A 15,554-nucleotide genomic window follows, 5' to 3' on the forward strand; every position below is an offset into this window, starting at 1 on the left:
AACCGCTCAACCGATTTAGTTGAAATTTGGTAAAAGAGATAGTTTGAGTCCCGGGGAAGGACATAGAGTAGTTTTTATCCCAGAAATTATCTTTTATGGGGGTGAAAAGGGGGTGGAAGTTTGTATGGGGAATCGATAAAAAGCAGCTACCCAAATTACTAACCACGCAGACAAAGTATATATAGTACTCTAAGAACAAATTAAATTATTTTCTGTGAATACTAAATTAAATTATTTTCTATTATATTTTTTTATTTCAGTATATATAGTATTTGATATTTTCAAGCCAGGCACTCATTTGGCATAGCAATGATTCCATAGGTACCTTCTTTGATGTTTTTCGGTTTTGGCCGACGTCTTAATGGGGCCCTGTAAATTAAATGGGAATAAGAAATTAACTCCCTTTGATCTTGCTTCCTGTAATTAAGGCATTTTCTATGAAAAGGGACCTTATTGTCGATGGCGCTTACGCCGCACAGCGTCCCGCGCCATTGTATTTATATCCGAGCATCGTTAATAATGGCGTAAGCGCCATCGACAATAAGGTCCCTTTTTATAGAAAATAACACAATTATTTTACAGTGCCTCGTTTATTCTTGTGTATTTTCGGCCACAGATGTACGTATTAAATACGTTTTTTACTAGGCACAGTCGAAGGCAAAAATATCGATCCAGACAAATGGCTCAAAAATATGTGAACACGACTTTATTGTCTAAGCTGTAAGAGCGTACACATACTTTTAAAAGCTTGCGAATGCATATATATTTATGCCCTTGACTGTAATAAAATAGGGATGATGAATTGATGACACGTTACATGTTGAATTTTAAAACAAAATCTAGTAAAATAGTAGTAAAATATTAAAATACGTGGAAATGTTAATAAAATACTTGATTTTCAAAATTTTTGTTTTTTTTAACTTTAAAAAAGTGAAAAAAATAATAGTACCATTCGATTCCATACATTTTATCAAAAATAAGATTATAAAGCATATACATTAACGCAATATTTCACCGACGAAATCTCAATTTTCTCGTTTTCCATACTAAGATGGGTTCTCATTTGGACAACGACGTCACATTCACTTATCGTTTCGTTAGGAGCGATTCGCGAGTGAATTAGTGAATGACTTTGATTATCATTTCTGACGTACTCGTAAGTTAAGATGTTTTTTTGTAAACCTTACCAAATGACTTGCCCGCAAAATGCCCGCTGTACGTATGTAAGTAAGTAAGTAAGTAAATATTCTTTATTGCACCAAAATTATACATTTCACATACATGTAAAACTACAAAGAGATTTTTAAAGAAAAATAGAACCAGGTAAAAACAGGCGGTCTTATCGCTAAAAAGCGATCTCTTCCAGACAACCTTTGGGTAGCAGGAAATGTAGAACTCATACAAAAGTCTGGAAGTACACTCAGAGAAAAATCCGGAGACAAGGCTGCAGTTTTACGTTGCGAACGAATTATTGATAAAAACACAAAACTACTTTGGGACATTGACAACCTAGCCTTTGCTAGCGCAGCAACTTTTTTTTTGCGAAACGCAATTATTGCGAAACTAACAATAAAAATGTTGTTAAACTATCAATTTTTCGATGCCTTGTCATAATAGCATAGTTAAAAATGCGAATTTAACATAGTTTGGCTTTGCTCATTGCACAACGTGTGATTTGTGAGTTGTGGTTTTAGCAACTTTGAGGACCTTTGTCAAAATAACAAAAGATAACTCTGCGAAATCTTCACAGTTAAAGTTTGTGCGGTTCGCAATGTTCGCCGACACATTGTTTTTTACTTTGTGACAATAGCAGCTTCAAGAGCCTTTGTCAAAATAACAAAACAGAACTCTGCGGAATCTACACGGCTAAAGTTTGGGGGTTGACAGTGTTCACAACCACATTGATTTATACCTTGTGATGTTAGCAAATTTGAGGACCTTTGTCAAAATAACAAAGAATAACTCTGCGAAATCTTCACAGTAAAGTTTTGTGAGGTTCGCAATGTTGGCCGCCACATTGTTTTTTACTTTGTGACATTACCAATTTCAAGAGCCTTTGTCAATATAACAAAATAGAACTCTGCGGAATCTACACGGCTAAAGTTTGGGGGTTGACAGTGTTCACAACCACATTGATTTAAACCTTGTAATGTTAGCAACTTTGAGGACCCTTGTCAAAATAACAAAGAATAACTCTGTGAAATCTTCACAGTTAAGTTTTGTGCGGTTCGCAATGTTGGCCGCGACATTGTTTTTTACTTTGTGACATTAGCAACTTCAAGAGCCTTTGCCAAAATAACAAAATAGAACTCTGCTGAATCTACACGGCTAAAGTTTGGGGGTTGACAGTGTTCACAACCACATTGATTTAAACCTTGTAATGTTAGCAACTTTGAGGACCTTTGTCAAAATAACAAAGAATAACTCTGCGAAATTTTCACAGTTAAGTTTTGTGCTATTCGCAATGTTGGCCGCCACATTGTTTTTTACTTTGTGACATTGCCAATTTTAAGCGCCTTTGTCAAAATAACAAAATAGAACTCTGCGGAATCTACACGGATAAAGTTTGAGGGTTGACAGTGTTCACAACCACATTGATTTAAACCTTGTAATGTTAGCAACTTTGAGGACCCTTGTCAAAATAACAAAGAATAACTCTGTGAAATCTTCACAGTTAAGTTTTGTGCGGTTCGCAATGTTGGCCGCGACATTGTTTTTTACTTTGAGACATTAGCAACTTCAAGAGCCTTTGCCAAAATAACAAAATAGAACTCTGCTGAATCTACACGGCTAAAGTTTGGGGGTTGACAGTGTTCACAACCACATTGATTTAAACCTTGTAATGTTAGCAACTTTGAGGACCTTTGTCAAAATAACAAAGAATAACTCTGCGAAATTTTCACAGTTAAGTTTTGTGCGGTTCGCAATGTTGGCCGCCACATTGTTTTTTACTTTGTGACATTACCAATTTTAAGCGCCTTTGTCAAAATAACAAAATAGAACTCTGCGGAATCTACACGGATAAAGTTTGAGGGTTGACAGTGTTCACAACCACATTGATTTAAACCTTGTAATGTTAGCAACTTTGAGGACCCTTGTCAAAATAACAAAGAATAACTCTGTGAAATCTTCACAGTTAAGTTTTGTGCGGTTCGCAATGTTGGCCGCGACATTGTTTTTTACTTTGAGACATTAGCAACTTCAAGAGCCTTTGCCAAAATAACAAAATAGAACTCTGCTGAATCTACACGGCTAAAGTTTGGGGGTTGACAGTGTTCACAACCACATTGATTTAAACCTTGTAATGTTAGCAACTTTGAGGACCTTTGTCAAAATAACAAAGAATAACTCTGCGAAATTTTCACAGTTAAGTTTTGTGCGGTTCGCAATGTTGGCCGCCACATTGTTTTTTACTTTGTGACATTACCAATTTTAAGCGCCTTTGTCAAAATAACAAAATAGAACTCTGCGGAATCTACACGGATAAAGTTTGAGGGTTGACAGTGTTCACAACCACATTGATTTAAACCTTGTAATGTTAGCAACTTTGAGGACCTTTGTCAAAATAACAAAGAATAACTCTGCGAAATCTTCACAGTTAAGTTTTGTGCGGTTCGCAATGTTGGCCGCCACATTGTTTTTTACTTTGTGATATTAGCAACTTCAAGAGCTTTTGTCAAAATAACAAAATAGAACTCTGCGGAATCTACACGGCTAAAGTTTGGAGGTTGACAGTGTTCACAACCACATTGATTAATACCTTGTGATTTTAGCAACTTTGAGAGAGCCTTTGTCAAAATCACAAAAGAGAACTCTTAACTACAAATTTTAAGTTGATTTACAATGTTTGCAGGTGTTACAAGGGTAAATAATCCAATAATAGGTTTTTGTTTTAACCTTTTCACCGCCAAAGACGGAAAATCACGTCAGCGGAAAGTCGTACCACTGACGCCACGACATTTGCTCCTATTAGAAAACCATACATTTGGTTTATTGCTTGGCGTCTGGTCTGAGTCACGTCGAATTACTTCGCTGCTTGGCGTTGAAACGGTTAAGACATATTAAATATACTAGCTGTTGCCCGCGACTTCGTACGCGTGGATTTGTATGTTGGTGGTTATATATTTTAAATGAGCATAGAACATTATGCAGCAAAAGATATCAGTAGGGACGGTAAATCATTTGTTAATAATTATACAGCGCATGAAATTTGTCTTTCACAAAGTACAAAGTTTCAAGCCCCTAGCTGAAAAAAATTGTTCGCGATATAAACCCTCTCAACACTCAGATTTTCAAGTCCACTATTTAAAAAAAATGTTCGCTCCCACTGCAAACTTTATTAATACAAACTTTTCAAACACGGTGCAATCAGTTTTCGTCTATTTTAATATAATGCCCTTTTACCAAGTTTCATGTTCCTAGCTAAAACGAAAACTTGTACTACATATAAACTTATATACATCCCCTTTTTAACACCCTTAAGGGTAGAATTATTAAGAACGTTGAAATAACCTTTTTTGTAATATTATACAATGCCTTTCTGAGAAATTTCAATAAGCATTTGTAATGAATTCAAACTTTCAACCCCTTTTTAACTCTTTTAAGGGATGAATATTTAAAAACGCTTAAATTACTTTTCTTGTATTCTAATAATATGCCTTCATACAAAGACTTCTTAGTCCTGTACTCAAAAAAAGGTTTGATCTCCATACAAACTATCAAATAGGGCTTACAAGTTACAAGGGAAGCTTACAAGTTTCCACACATTTTTTTTTTTCGTGGTTGGGTAGATAATGTGTTTGTGTTCCAAAAATTGGTAATTTCTAGAAAAAGGCTTCGTTTTTGGGACATGGTGTTGTATAACTTTTTAATGTGGAATTTAACAAGCTTTCGTTTCGCTATACACAGTATTCACATTAAACCCAGATATTCCGAGAAAAAAAGAAAAACCAAAAAAGACTTATACTTTTCAAGATGGCGTTTGATCCCCGTGGACCCGAAGCTCCAATTTTATGACACGCAAACAGGGATCCCTGAAATTGTAGGTGTCAAATTTCATTACTGTCACTATTATTTAAACCCCATTTAAGACCTAAAATCTGTTTTTGTAGTCACATTTTTAAGTTTTACACATTTTTCCTCCACTTATTTTAGTAAATTTGTATTGCATAGCACTCGTGTACTAATTATGGATCTACTGATGTCTATTTGATTGAAATCCACTCAATAGTTTAGGCGCTAGAAGTAAAAATATGATTTACTATTCGGCGGCTATTCAAGGCGGCTGTATTAATTTTGTCTGAGTCGTAGCACGGTACGCTTATCACCATGCCTGTCACGTTCTAACAAGTATGTGAGTGCGAAAGTGACGGACTTAGTGATAGGGGAAACCATGCTGCGCGGGCTCTAGATTTAGCGACAGCGTCAGTGACAACGTCATGCTCGCGGCCCGCCAGCGCCGCGCTCACAACCCGCCCGCACCGATCTCTCTAGATAAGCAATTATTACCTAAAATAGTTTTTAATCTAACTGCTCTTTGAATCTGTCAAATGCTCACACATAATAAATTATAACCTTCTGTACGTACTACGTGCTGCCCGCACAGCATGGTTTCCCCTATCACTAAGTCCGTCACTTTCGCACTCACATACTTGTTAGAACGTGACAGGCATGGTGATAAGCGTACCGTGCTATGACTCCACTCTCCAGGTTTGCAGTTTTTTATAAGGAACAACGTACTTAATTATTATTATTTGTACTTAGTACCTACTTACTAATGCCTTTACCCTAAAAACGGAATTCTAAGAAAGGTATTTGATTGCTCAAGTCGCAATGTTAGAATTGCGGAATTTACAAGGGAAAAATTTCTCAAGTTAATAATTTCACAACTTTTACATTGCGAAATAATATAAGCATTGCTAGAAACACAATGTTAACTTTGTTAAAATAGTGATGTTGACTAGTCCTTTGCAAAATTGACAAAAGAATCGTTCATTTCGCTGGCAACATTCGTACGGTTAGGATGCGTGACAAATCGCTAACAACGGAACGTATTTATTTAGTGATTATTATTGTCTTTTCAAACAACGAACCGTTCACGTTGTTAAAAATATAAGGAAATAGTTTCTTTAAAGTTAAGACAGTTATAGGTAAATAGTAAATATAAAGGATGGACGACTTAAGTGTGTTTCTGTTCAACTGTGATTTGATACACCTTTTTGGATCGCTAAACGGTAAGTTATAATTTGTATTTACATAGTTCTAACTAGTTACTATTGTAGTTAATGTAATGTGACTGTCGTTGCTAATCGATATTTGTTTCATCCTAATAAACTATTCGAAGTCGAAGATTTCTTAAATCGAATTTAAAACAATTATTTTTAGGTTATTTTTGAATTGCAATGTTGGACCATTTTTTTTTACACGACTGCCCAAATAAAGCAATGTATTGTTGTAGACATTATAGCTCCATCGAAATGGCCATTTACTTCTTATTTTTCTTGAAATCATGGAAAATACACGTTGCAATGAAATTATGGCACTTTGAAGCCCCATGGACAAATATATCTGCAAAAATATTGCCGGCATTGTTACCGCCATGACAGTGCAGTGTAGTGGGTTAAATTTATGCAATATGCAGTACTTATTATTTATCTCTATGCTTATAGATCAGGGCGCGGATCTCGATTTTTTATTGAACGCAAACGACCATGAGTTGTCGTTATTGGTCCCGGCAGCAGTTCAAAAAGGGAAACTGCGTATGGCGTTAGACCGTGAGAGAGAACGCGTGAGCAGTTTCATTTTTTCGTATACCTACTTGATTCAAAATTTAGATGTTTTCATTACTTTGAATCAATTTTTAACCGACTTCAAAAAAGGAGGAGGTTATCAATTCGACCGTTTTTTTTTTTGTATGTATGTTACGTCATAACTCCGTCATTGGTGAACCGATTTGGAAAATTGTTTTTTTTGTTTGAATGTGTATAGTCCCAAGTTGGTCCCGTTTTTGTCAAAACCCAGTTTTGATGATGGGATCCATGAGGAATCCAGGGAAAAATTCTTGAATCTTATAGGCATACATATAGCGATTTTTGTATTTTCATTAATGAATCTAGTATTCACGTTCAGAAAAACTGACATTTAATGAAGTGGAACTGCTGATGATGATCAAAACGAAACTCTTTAACGATGCATAGTTCACTTTGACGATTTGTCCTCTTCGTTATGTTTACTAAGCCAGTAAGATTTATAAAGAATTTTTTATCAAGGTTAAGTCTGATGATGGAGATACAGCGACTTTTGTATTTTCATCAATAAACTAAGCATTAACAATTAAATAGTGCCATTTGATAAATAAATAAAAATAAATAAAATAATGTGAATGGGCATTATGGTTAAATTAATCACTCCTAATTTTATTTTATAGAGAGGAGTTACAAAAGATCCGAGGGATGTAGATGTACAGCAAGTTATAGCTCCAATTAAAAAGCAAGACTCCTTTGTGATTCCATCAAGTAGCCAAAAATCTAGTACATCCTCTGTTGTTACAACATCAACTGAATTATTGGTAATTATAATAATATTTATCTTTACTCTGTATTTAAGGTGGATCATGTTTTTGTTATGCAGAGGGAGTCAACTGTCTGTTCAATCCCCGGTCAGGGCAAATATTTGTGTGATAAACACGAGTATTTGTTCCTGAGTCTTAGGTGTTTTCTATGTATTAAACTATATAAGTATTTATATCGTCACTAGTACCCATATTACAAGTAGGCCAGGAAATAAATACATTTCACAGAATAATTATATTAAGGTACATTATTATTTTGGGTCAAATTATTTCAACTTATTTTAATACGAATTACTCCGACTAATTTATAATACATTTAATTATAATCATATATTTTTAGGGTTCCGTACCCAAAGGGTAAAAACGGGACCCTATTACTAAGACTCCGCTGTCCGTCTGTCTGTCTGTCACTAGGCTGTATCTCATGAACCGTGATAGCCAGACAGTTGTCATTTTCACAGATGATGTATTTCTGTTGCCGCTATAACAACAAATACTATAAAGTACGGAACCCTCGGTGCTCGAGTCCGACTCGCAATTGGCCGGTTTTTTACTATCCAAAAGATTAAAAGTGTAAGCTATTTCTATCATATGTAGTCAATATGAATGTTTTGTTTTTAAGTCTAAAATAAATAAATAACGTTTAGTTTGGGACTAGGTTGATTTTCTGAATAAGATTGTCTCCAAATATTTATTTTATGTATTTATTTTATGTAAATATTATGATTGTGCCCAAATAGTAAATACCCACATGACGTGACTTCTAGTTCTTTAGTAACTTAGTGCTTACTTGATTTTCAGGAATGGGACATCAATTGTGACGATTTACAGTTTATAGATGCAAGCAAACTCATAGGGGCTATAACTGGCGGAAATCTTAAACAAATTTTAGAGACATCCAGTATTGGGAAACCTCTAATCAATAAAAAGGTATTATCGTCTAGTGACCGAAAGATACTGACGGCCCTTATTGTTGAGGCTGAGGTGCGGAAATTGAAAGAAAACACTGACCCAATACGAAAAGAAACCTGGGATACGTGGACATCAGAAATTATAAAGCTTTTCCCAGGTGAAACAAAGGGGGTATATTATAATCCTTTTCGTCTTGTTGATGGAAAAGCTATCCAGGCCAGTGGCCTGATAGTGAACCGATTAATAACAGTACGCAGAAAATTAAATGCAGAAATCCGCAGCCGCAGCAGAAGTCGTAACAGCAGTAATAGCGACAAGAGCAGCGACAGCAGCGGAGACCAAAACAAGAGAAAAAAATCTGCTGTCAAATCTTCTAATGCACGGGTTAGACCTTTTCCTGACACCTTTCAAACAATAAGTACCAATCAAGACTCTGAAAAAGATACCGTGCAGTGGTTGAAGCACTCTTCTTCACCGAGAGAATTGGTAGAAACAAAATGGAACAGTTGTCTACATGAACGCATGGCTGCACTGCAAGAAGGCGACCATGTTAGTTATTTGAGCATCTTCCCAGCACTGCAATGTCCTTGGGGCTATGAATTGGTGAGTCAATGATAATACTAATCAATCAAGTGTCTTCATGCCAGACTTCATGACATCACCAGGCAGAAGTCATCAATTTGTGTTAAGTTATTTTTATACCCAACTGCAGAAAGGAGGTTAAGTTTTTCAAGCGTATGTATGTATGTATCTTTAATTATTTGGCACGCTCTACTGCCTAAACCATTTAGCGGAGTTTAACATATGAGGTGTCATTACATTTGTCTCAGTTTTGCGAGTAAATCCATACTAATATTATAAATGCGAAAGTGTGTCTATCTGTGGCGGGTGGAGTCGCGGGCTAGTAGATTATATTATTATTATGCAGTCGGGTTATTGATTTTCATTTTAAATACTCATATATACACTAGCAACATTTCTCGTTGTATGATTATGAATGATGATTGATGACTAGCAACATTTTTGATTTTGTGAAAGAGCTTTTAAGCTCTAATTGAATAACAAATGTTTGATTTCTGTTTATTTTCAGCTGGCCAGTGACTTTGACAAAATATACCCTGAAATAGAAGGAAAGTTCGAAGAAAATTTCCCGGTAGTGAAAGGTCGCCTGCTATCATTACTAGATGAGAAGGCTCAACAGCTAACACGACCTGACACTTCTATTCAAACTGTTTTGGATCTTGCAACTTGTAAGTTATATTATCGTTTTTTTGTCAAATAGTGTCTTTATTGCCTCTATATGTAAATACAGTATGTACAGTGAGCTTCGAAATTGCATACACTGTACATACTAGGGTGGCTCTAAAAAACCTTTTGTTTTATTTTGTTACACTCATTTTGCTGAAAAAATATTCCCAATTTTGTAACTTTAACTACAAGAGGATGCGTATTTATTATTTAGATTTTTATTTATGTATCTGTTTACACACCATTTGAATATTTGATTTATAAGTTTTGAAGTAAAAAAAAAAAACAATTTCATTTCTATTTTTTGTAATTTTTCAAAAGGTAGATTTTTTTAAATTCACCTAAAAATTCATAAAAATTTGAAATAAAAATGTTTTTTTACTTAATAACTTATAAATCACATTTTCAAATTATGGGAATAAAAATTGTAGTTGAGATAAAGTTGTGATTGATCAACAAAATAAGGGGGTAGAGCTTGAATTTTTCCCATACACACGTGAACCACCCTGGTACATACGTTTTATTTGTTCAGCCATATAGATTATATAGAAGTAAGTACCTAAGCATAACGTTCAAGTTCTTGCAAGGGGCTCGAGTTTGTTAATATTCTTACTCCCGGAGTAACACAGAATCACACTTGCGAAGAAAAAACTAAATTTTATGCGAAAAAATTCTTAAATACGGTGACATTTCAAACATTCGTCCGCCATATTGTGATTTTTTGCCAAGTTAGGCATCTAAGGCACATACCCATCCGGCATTCAGCCACGATTGAAAATTGAGTAAGAATATTATTTTGAACAGCTATTAAATTAATTAACCGAAATATCTAATTATAAACGTCAGTATTTTAAAAGTAAAACTCATGTATACCTACTTGGTTCATATTAAGTAGTAATAGTAGTAGTTATGACATAATAAAAAAAAAGCTGTAACTCCCTAGAGAGTTACACCTTTTTTTCACAATCCATAACTCCTGCGGGAACAATATAGGCCTTTGTCCTTTAGTACACCTGCATGATATTAGATCTTTTTCGAGCAAGTGTGATGAAAATAACATATTATATACAGGGTAGATTTTTTTAACGACACCTGTAGGCCGAGCACATGATTGACGCGACAGTATCTCGCCGCGAGATAGACTACCCGTCTTTTACTAACTGTATGAATTTAAAGGCGACGGGTAGTCTATGTCGCGGCGAGATACTCTCGCGCCAATCATGTGCTAGCCCGGCTGGAAGTGAAGTAGGTACTATAGATAGAGGAGATGACGAATTTTACTCAATAGAAACTTTACCTTAAGTAACCGTTAACCATACTAAGTATTAATTATTTTTGCAGCGGGGGAGGAACAAGCGAATGTTGCGACTTTTCTGGCAGTTCCCCTGTTGCTGAAACAAATGCACACTGTTCCCGTGAAAGGAGTCAGAAAACCCTGGAACCCGTCTAGATTAGAAGTAAGCAACGCGTTTTTAAGCTTGGTGCCATCTACATCGGACCTTCAAAGCCACTTCAGTGAACGGAAGGCCACATTGCAGGAAAAAAAATTGCCTGTTCTTCCATATTTGGTTGCTGTTGGGGCTTGCTGGCAGGATGTTACGCAGTATGATTTAATAATCTCTGAAGACATCAGGTACACGTTTCCCAGCATTTGTAAAGCTGTTTCAAATACTTTTAAGATTCTATGGGCATTAGACTTACCATATTCAAAAGATTGTGCCCCAGTCTGGATGTTTATCCAAAGAAGTATATATGTAATGAAGAGCAAGTTTGACACTGAAGGCACTCCTATGCTAGATTTGCTTGCTTCTGTTTCTAACAGGCACGATGGTGCTGTGTGCAATATGTAAAAGGTCTTTTGTCCAAATGAAGCAATTTAAAACCCATTTTACATTTTATCATCCAGGTAAATGTTATATTTGTCCAAACATGGATTGTGGGAGAACTTATCAACTCTACAATTCATTTAGGCGTCATTATTTGAAAGAACATTCAGATTCTTCTATGTTACAACAGGCTTCAAGTGTACAGGATTTTGCTATTGGACAAGAGACCTCTCCCGTGAATAATGATCCATTACATAATGTGTGTAGCGCAACCGAGTTTCAAATTAAAGAAAATAATAGTACTATACAGAGTGATAGCAAACACAACACACCGCCGCTAAGCGACAGTTTAGGTCAACTTTTCTCATCCCTGTATAGTAATCCCCATTTGCCGAACAATGTGCTAGATACAGTTTATAGCGGTATTCACAACATGTTCACTATGTCAATCAGACCTCTGTTACCAGTAACTTCTAGCTCTGCCGTAGCAAAACTGACAACCGATCTAGAGATGTTTAGTTCAACTTATAAACGACATCAGTTCTTTGAAAGTAAGGGTACTTTAGTTAATCCTGAGCCTTATACTGTAGGGCGACGATTTGATTACGTAAAAAAAAAAGGTAAAACTTATTACCAAGCAGTAGAGTGCATAGCCCATAAAATACCTATTAGAGATGTGTTGCACAAATTTTTTTCGTTGCCTAACATACTTCATGAGACCATCGATGCTATGAAAAAACTGATGGCTCATGACACGTCAAACAGTATAGAGCATTATATGCATGGTTCATTTTGGAGACAGAAAAATCATGGAGATAAGATAGTCATGCCCATATTTTTGCAAATTGACGATTTCGAGACTTTGAACCCTTTGGGTAGTCATAGTGGTGTGCACAAACTAGGAGCCGCATACATTTCTCTTCCTTGCCTGCCGTACTATTGTGCCTCTCTGTTAGGTAACATATTTTTAGTCTTACTCTATCATTCCACTGACAGAGTGGAATTTGGGAATCGTATAATATTTCAGCCCCTGATTGACCAGTTTAATGATTTATTTAAGCATGGAATAGTTTTTGATTTGCCAGATTTCAAGGGCACAATTTACTTTGAGTTGTCATTAATTTTAGGAGATAATTTAGGCTTGCATAGTGTTTTAGGATTTGTTGAGAGTTTTTCAAGCAATTTTCCTTGCAGAACATGCAAAGTAGAGAAAAAAGTCATGGCTAATCAGGTTTATGAAGATGAATCTCTCTTAAGGACCGAGTCAAATTACCAGGATGATTTAAAAACGAATAATTCATCTCTGACAGGCGTCAAAGAAAAATGTATATGGCTCGACATAGAAAATTTTAATTTATTTTCGCAAATGGGTTTTGATGTAATGCATGACATGCACGAAGGCTGTGCCAAATACGTCATGTGCTCTTTACTTGTGGTTTTTGTAGACAAAATGAAATATCTTACAATTGATATTGTTAATAACAAAATTTCCTCATTTCAATACGGTCCCGATAAAAAAGATAAGCCCGTCACGCTGGCCATGTCCAATTTACGAAAAGGCAATATACGTTTAAATGCTGCCGAAATGAGCACATTTTGCAAGTATTTTGGTGTAATGTTTGGTGATTTCATTCCAAGACATAATAAATATTGGCAACTGTATATTCAATTAATGACTGTTTTAGATTTTATTATGTCACCCCGTTTTGTATCTGAGCAAATAGACTATTTTAAGTATATGATCGCTGACTTTTGCGAAATGTACATCACACTGTTTAACCAAAGTCTTAAGCCTAAATTTCACAATTTACTGCACTATCATTCGGCAATGTTACGTTTTGGTCCCTTGAGATTTCTGTCTTCAATGCGCTACGAAGCTAAACATCGCTTCAACAAGTTAGCTGCAAAATCAACAAATAACCGAATTAACATGACACTGACAGTAGCTCGAAAGCATCAGTTGATGTTAAATGACATATTCTTGAAAGAAACTATTCGTTCGCCTCTTTCGTTTGGGGGCCAAGCAGAAGTACCAGTTAGTGAATGTAAACAGATTTTAGATCAAATGCAATGGTCAGATATTACAAAATTATATAAAGTGAGTTGGGCGGCAAAGTGTTCCGAGCGCTACCAAGTAAATTCTGTAATAGTTACTGCTATTAATGAAGAAAACATTTATTTTTCCAAAATTGATGACATATATGTTGATGGAGTGTCTAAGATTAGTTTCAAGGCTAAGCCTTTACAAACAATTGGTTTTGATAATCATTACCATGCTTATAATGTACTGGACTCATTACAATCATCACACATATACATTGATCAAGACACCATGCAGTATCCGTTTTTGTGCAACTGTGTAGTCATTGGGCATAACATTAATCTTCCTGAGTATCATATCGTACTCAGTAAACCGATTTAATTAACCCAACTAGAGTAAGATTTAATAATTTGTAGTAATAGTAAGTATGATTACAATTACTTATGCAGGTATAATGCATACCCTAACTCAGTTTAGTAAATTAAGTTCAAAAGGGCCGTGGAACATTACAGTGTTAACAATTCCTATTTTAAACATATTTTTGTTCGTATTTTATTTTACAGGAAGTAATCAAATGTTATATTACGGTAAATATGTAATGATTATTGATGGGAATAGCCCTCATTATGAAAACAGTTTTGTTCATGCAGTGATAATATGCTAATAACCCAAAAAAAAATAAAAAATCTGCGGATATAATTCGTGGTTTGGAAAATCCCCCCCCCTACACCCTCGAGGACTTTTAGTATGTTTATCTGGACACCACAAGGTATAAATAACTATACCAATTTTCAAAACAACACGAATTATTTCTGCTGATTGATATTTTCGGCTTAATTTGACGTGGCTATAAGTTTAGTTTCTATTTAAACGATATGTAACTACAGTTGTGGCCCTAAGCGCCACTTGCACCATCCTACTAACTAATGAGGGGTTAACCGGTTAACCCCTCATTAGTTAGTAGGATGGTGCAAGTGGCGCTAGATTGTTGTGTTAGGAAACACCTTGCATGTAAGTAGTGACCTGATGTATGAATAGCGTTGTCACTATAATATTGACAGTAAGGTACAGAACTGCACGGGGTGGGTCACGTTATACTGTTGTTGGTTATTACCAGTACTTAGGTTAGGTTAGGTTAGGTTAACAGCAGGTAGATATATCGTCGGGTGATAAGCAAAAGTCACTAAGTACCACCACAAGTTCATAGCCATAGTGAACCGTAATATTATGCGAATAAGGTTGATTTTTGTTTAATTATTTTTCAGTAGTTAGTGAGTTTTGCTTGTTACCTGACGGTATGCTAATTATTATTATTTGTTCACATTTAGCGGGTTCGATTCCCGGATCAGCCAGGCGATTTTTCTTAATTATTTGCAATTCGTATTGTTTTGAAATAAAAATGAAAGGAAGCTATTTTTACTTCTACTCGTCAAATATATGGTCATACTTCTAATCCATTCGCATCCATTTAACTTTGAAATAGTAGGTACAGTCAGCTTCAAATAGCCAGCCAAAGTCGCCAAATATGTCGCAACACACCTTTCTTGCCATGGGAATAAGGTTGTGTTTCGATATATTTGGCGAGTTGTCACCAAATATTTGACGAGTGGAAGTAAAAATAGCTTCATTTCTATATTTATTTAAAAACAATACGAACTACATTCAAAGAATTTGAAAAAAGTCGCCTGGCTGATCCGGGAATCGAACCCGCTTTTTTAGTACTTCTAAAGCGGGTTCGATTCCCGGATCCCGCTGACGGTACTTCTGTATAGTGGCTAGAGGGTAAATAGTATTTAAATAGGTATTTTAGTGTTGAATAATAATCACTTTTATATTCGACTCCGTATATTAAAATAACCAGTTAACTGTACAATGGTTCAGGCGGGACTGGCGTCCCGTTGATCCGTTCCTACGGATATGGGTTTTGGCTAATCAGATCAAATCGCGGTGCACGCGC

General features: G+C 35.6%; 1 protein-coding gene across 2 annotated transcripts; it reads left to right on the forward strand.

Moving 5' to 3' along the window:
- Window positions 1-3,364: 3,364 nt before the first annotated feature.
- On the forward strand, window positions 3,365-15,269 carry LOC134745139 (uncharacterized). 2 transcript variants are annotated; one of them, XM_063679114.1, is made up of 6 exons: window positions 3,523-6,233; window positions 6,669-6,787; window positions 7,427-7,567; window positions 8,372-9,085; window positions 9,573-9,732; window positions 11,072-15,269. In XM_063679114.1, the coding sequence occupies exons 1-6, from the start codon at window positions 6,170-6,172 to the stop codon at window positions 11,578-11,580; spliced, it is 1,707 nt and encodes a 568-aa protein (XP_063535184.1). In that variant the 5' UTR covers window positions 3,523-6,169; the 3' UTR covers window positions 11,581-15,269. The 2 variants fall into 2 exon arrangements, 1 of the variants encoding a protein (XP_063535184.1); XR_010128137.1 differs by lacking the exons at window positions 6,669-6,787; window positions 8,372-9,085; window positions 9,573-9,732; window positions 11,072-15,269 and having other exon boundaries at window positions 3,365-6,233; window positions 7,427-8,339.
- The last annotated feature ends 285 nt before the right edge of the window (window positions 15,270-15,554 follow it).

This window comes from Cydia strobilella, chromosome 1 (genome assembly GCF_947568885.1).
Source record: "Cydia strobilella chromosome 1, ilCydStro3.1, whole genome shotgun sequence".
Taxonomy (NCBI): Eukaryota; Metazoa; Arthropoda; class Insecta; order Lepidoptera; family Tortricidae; genus Cydia; species Cydia strobilella.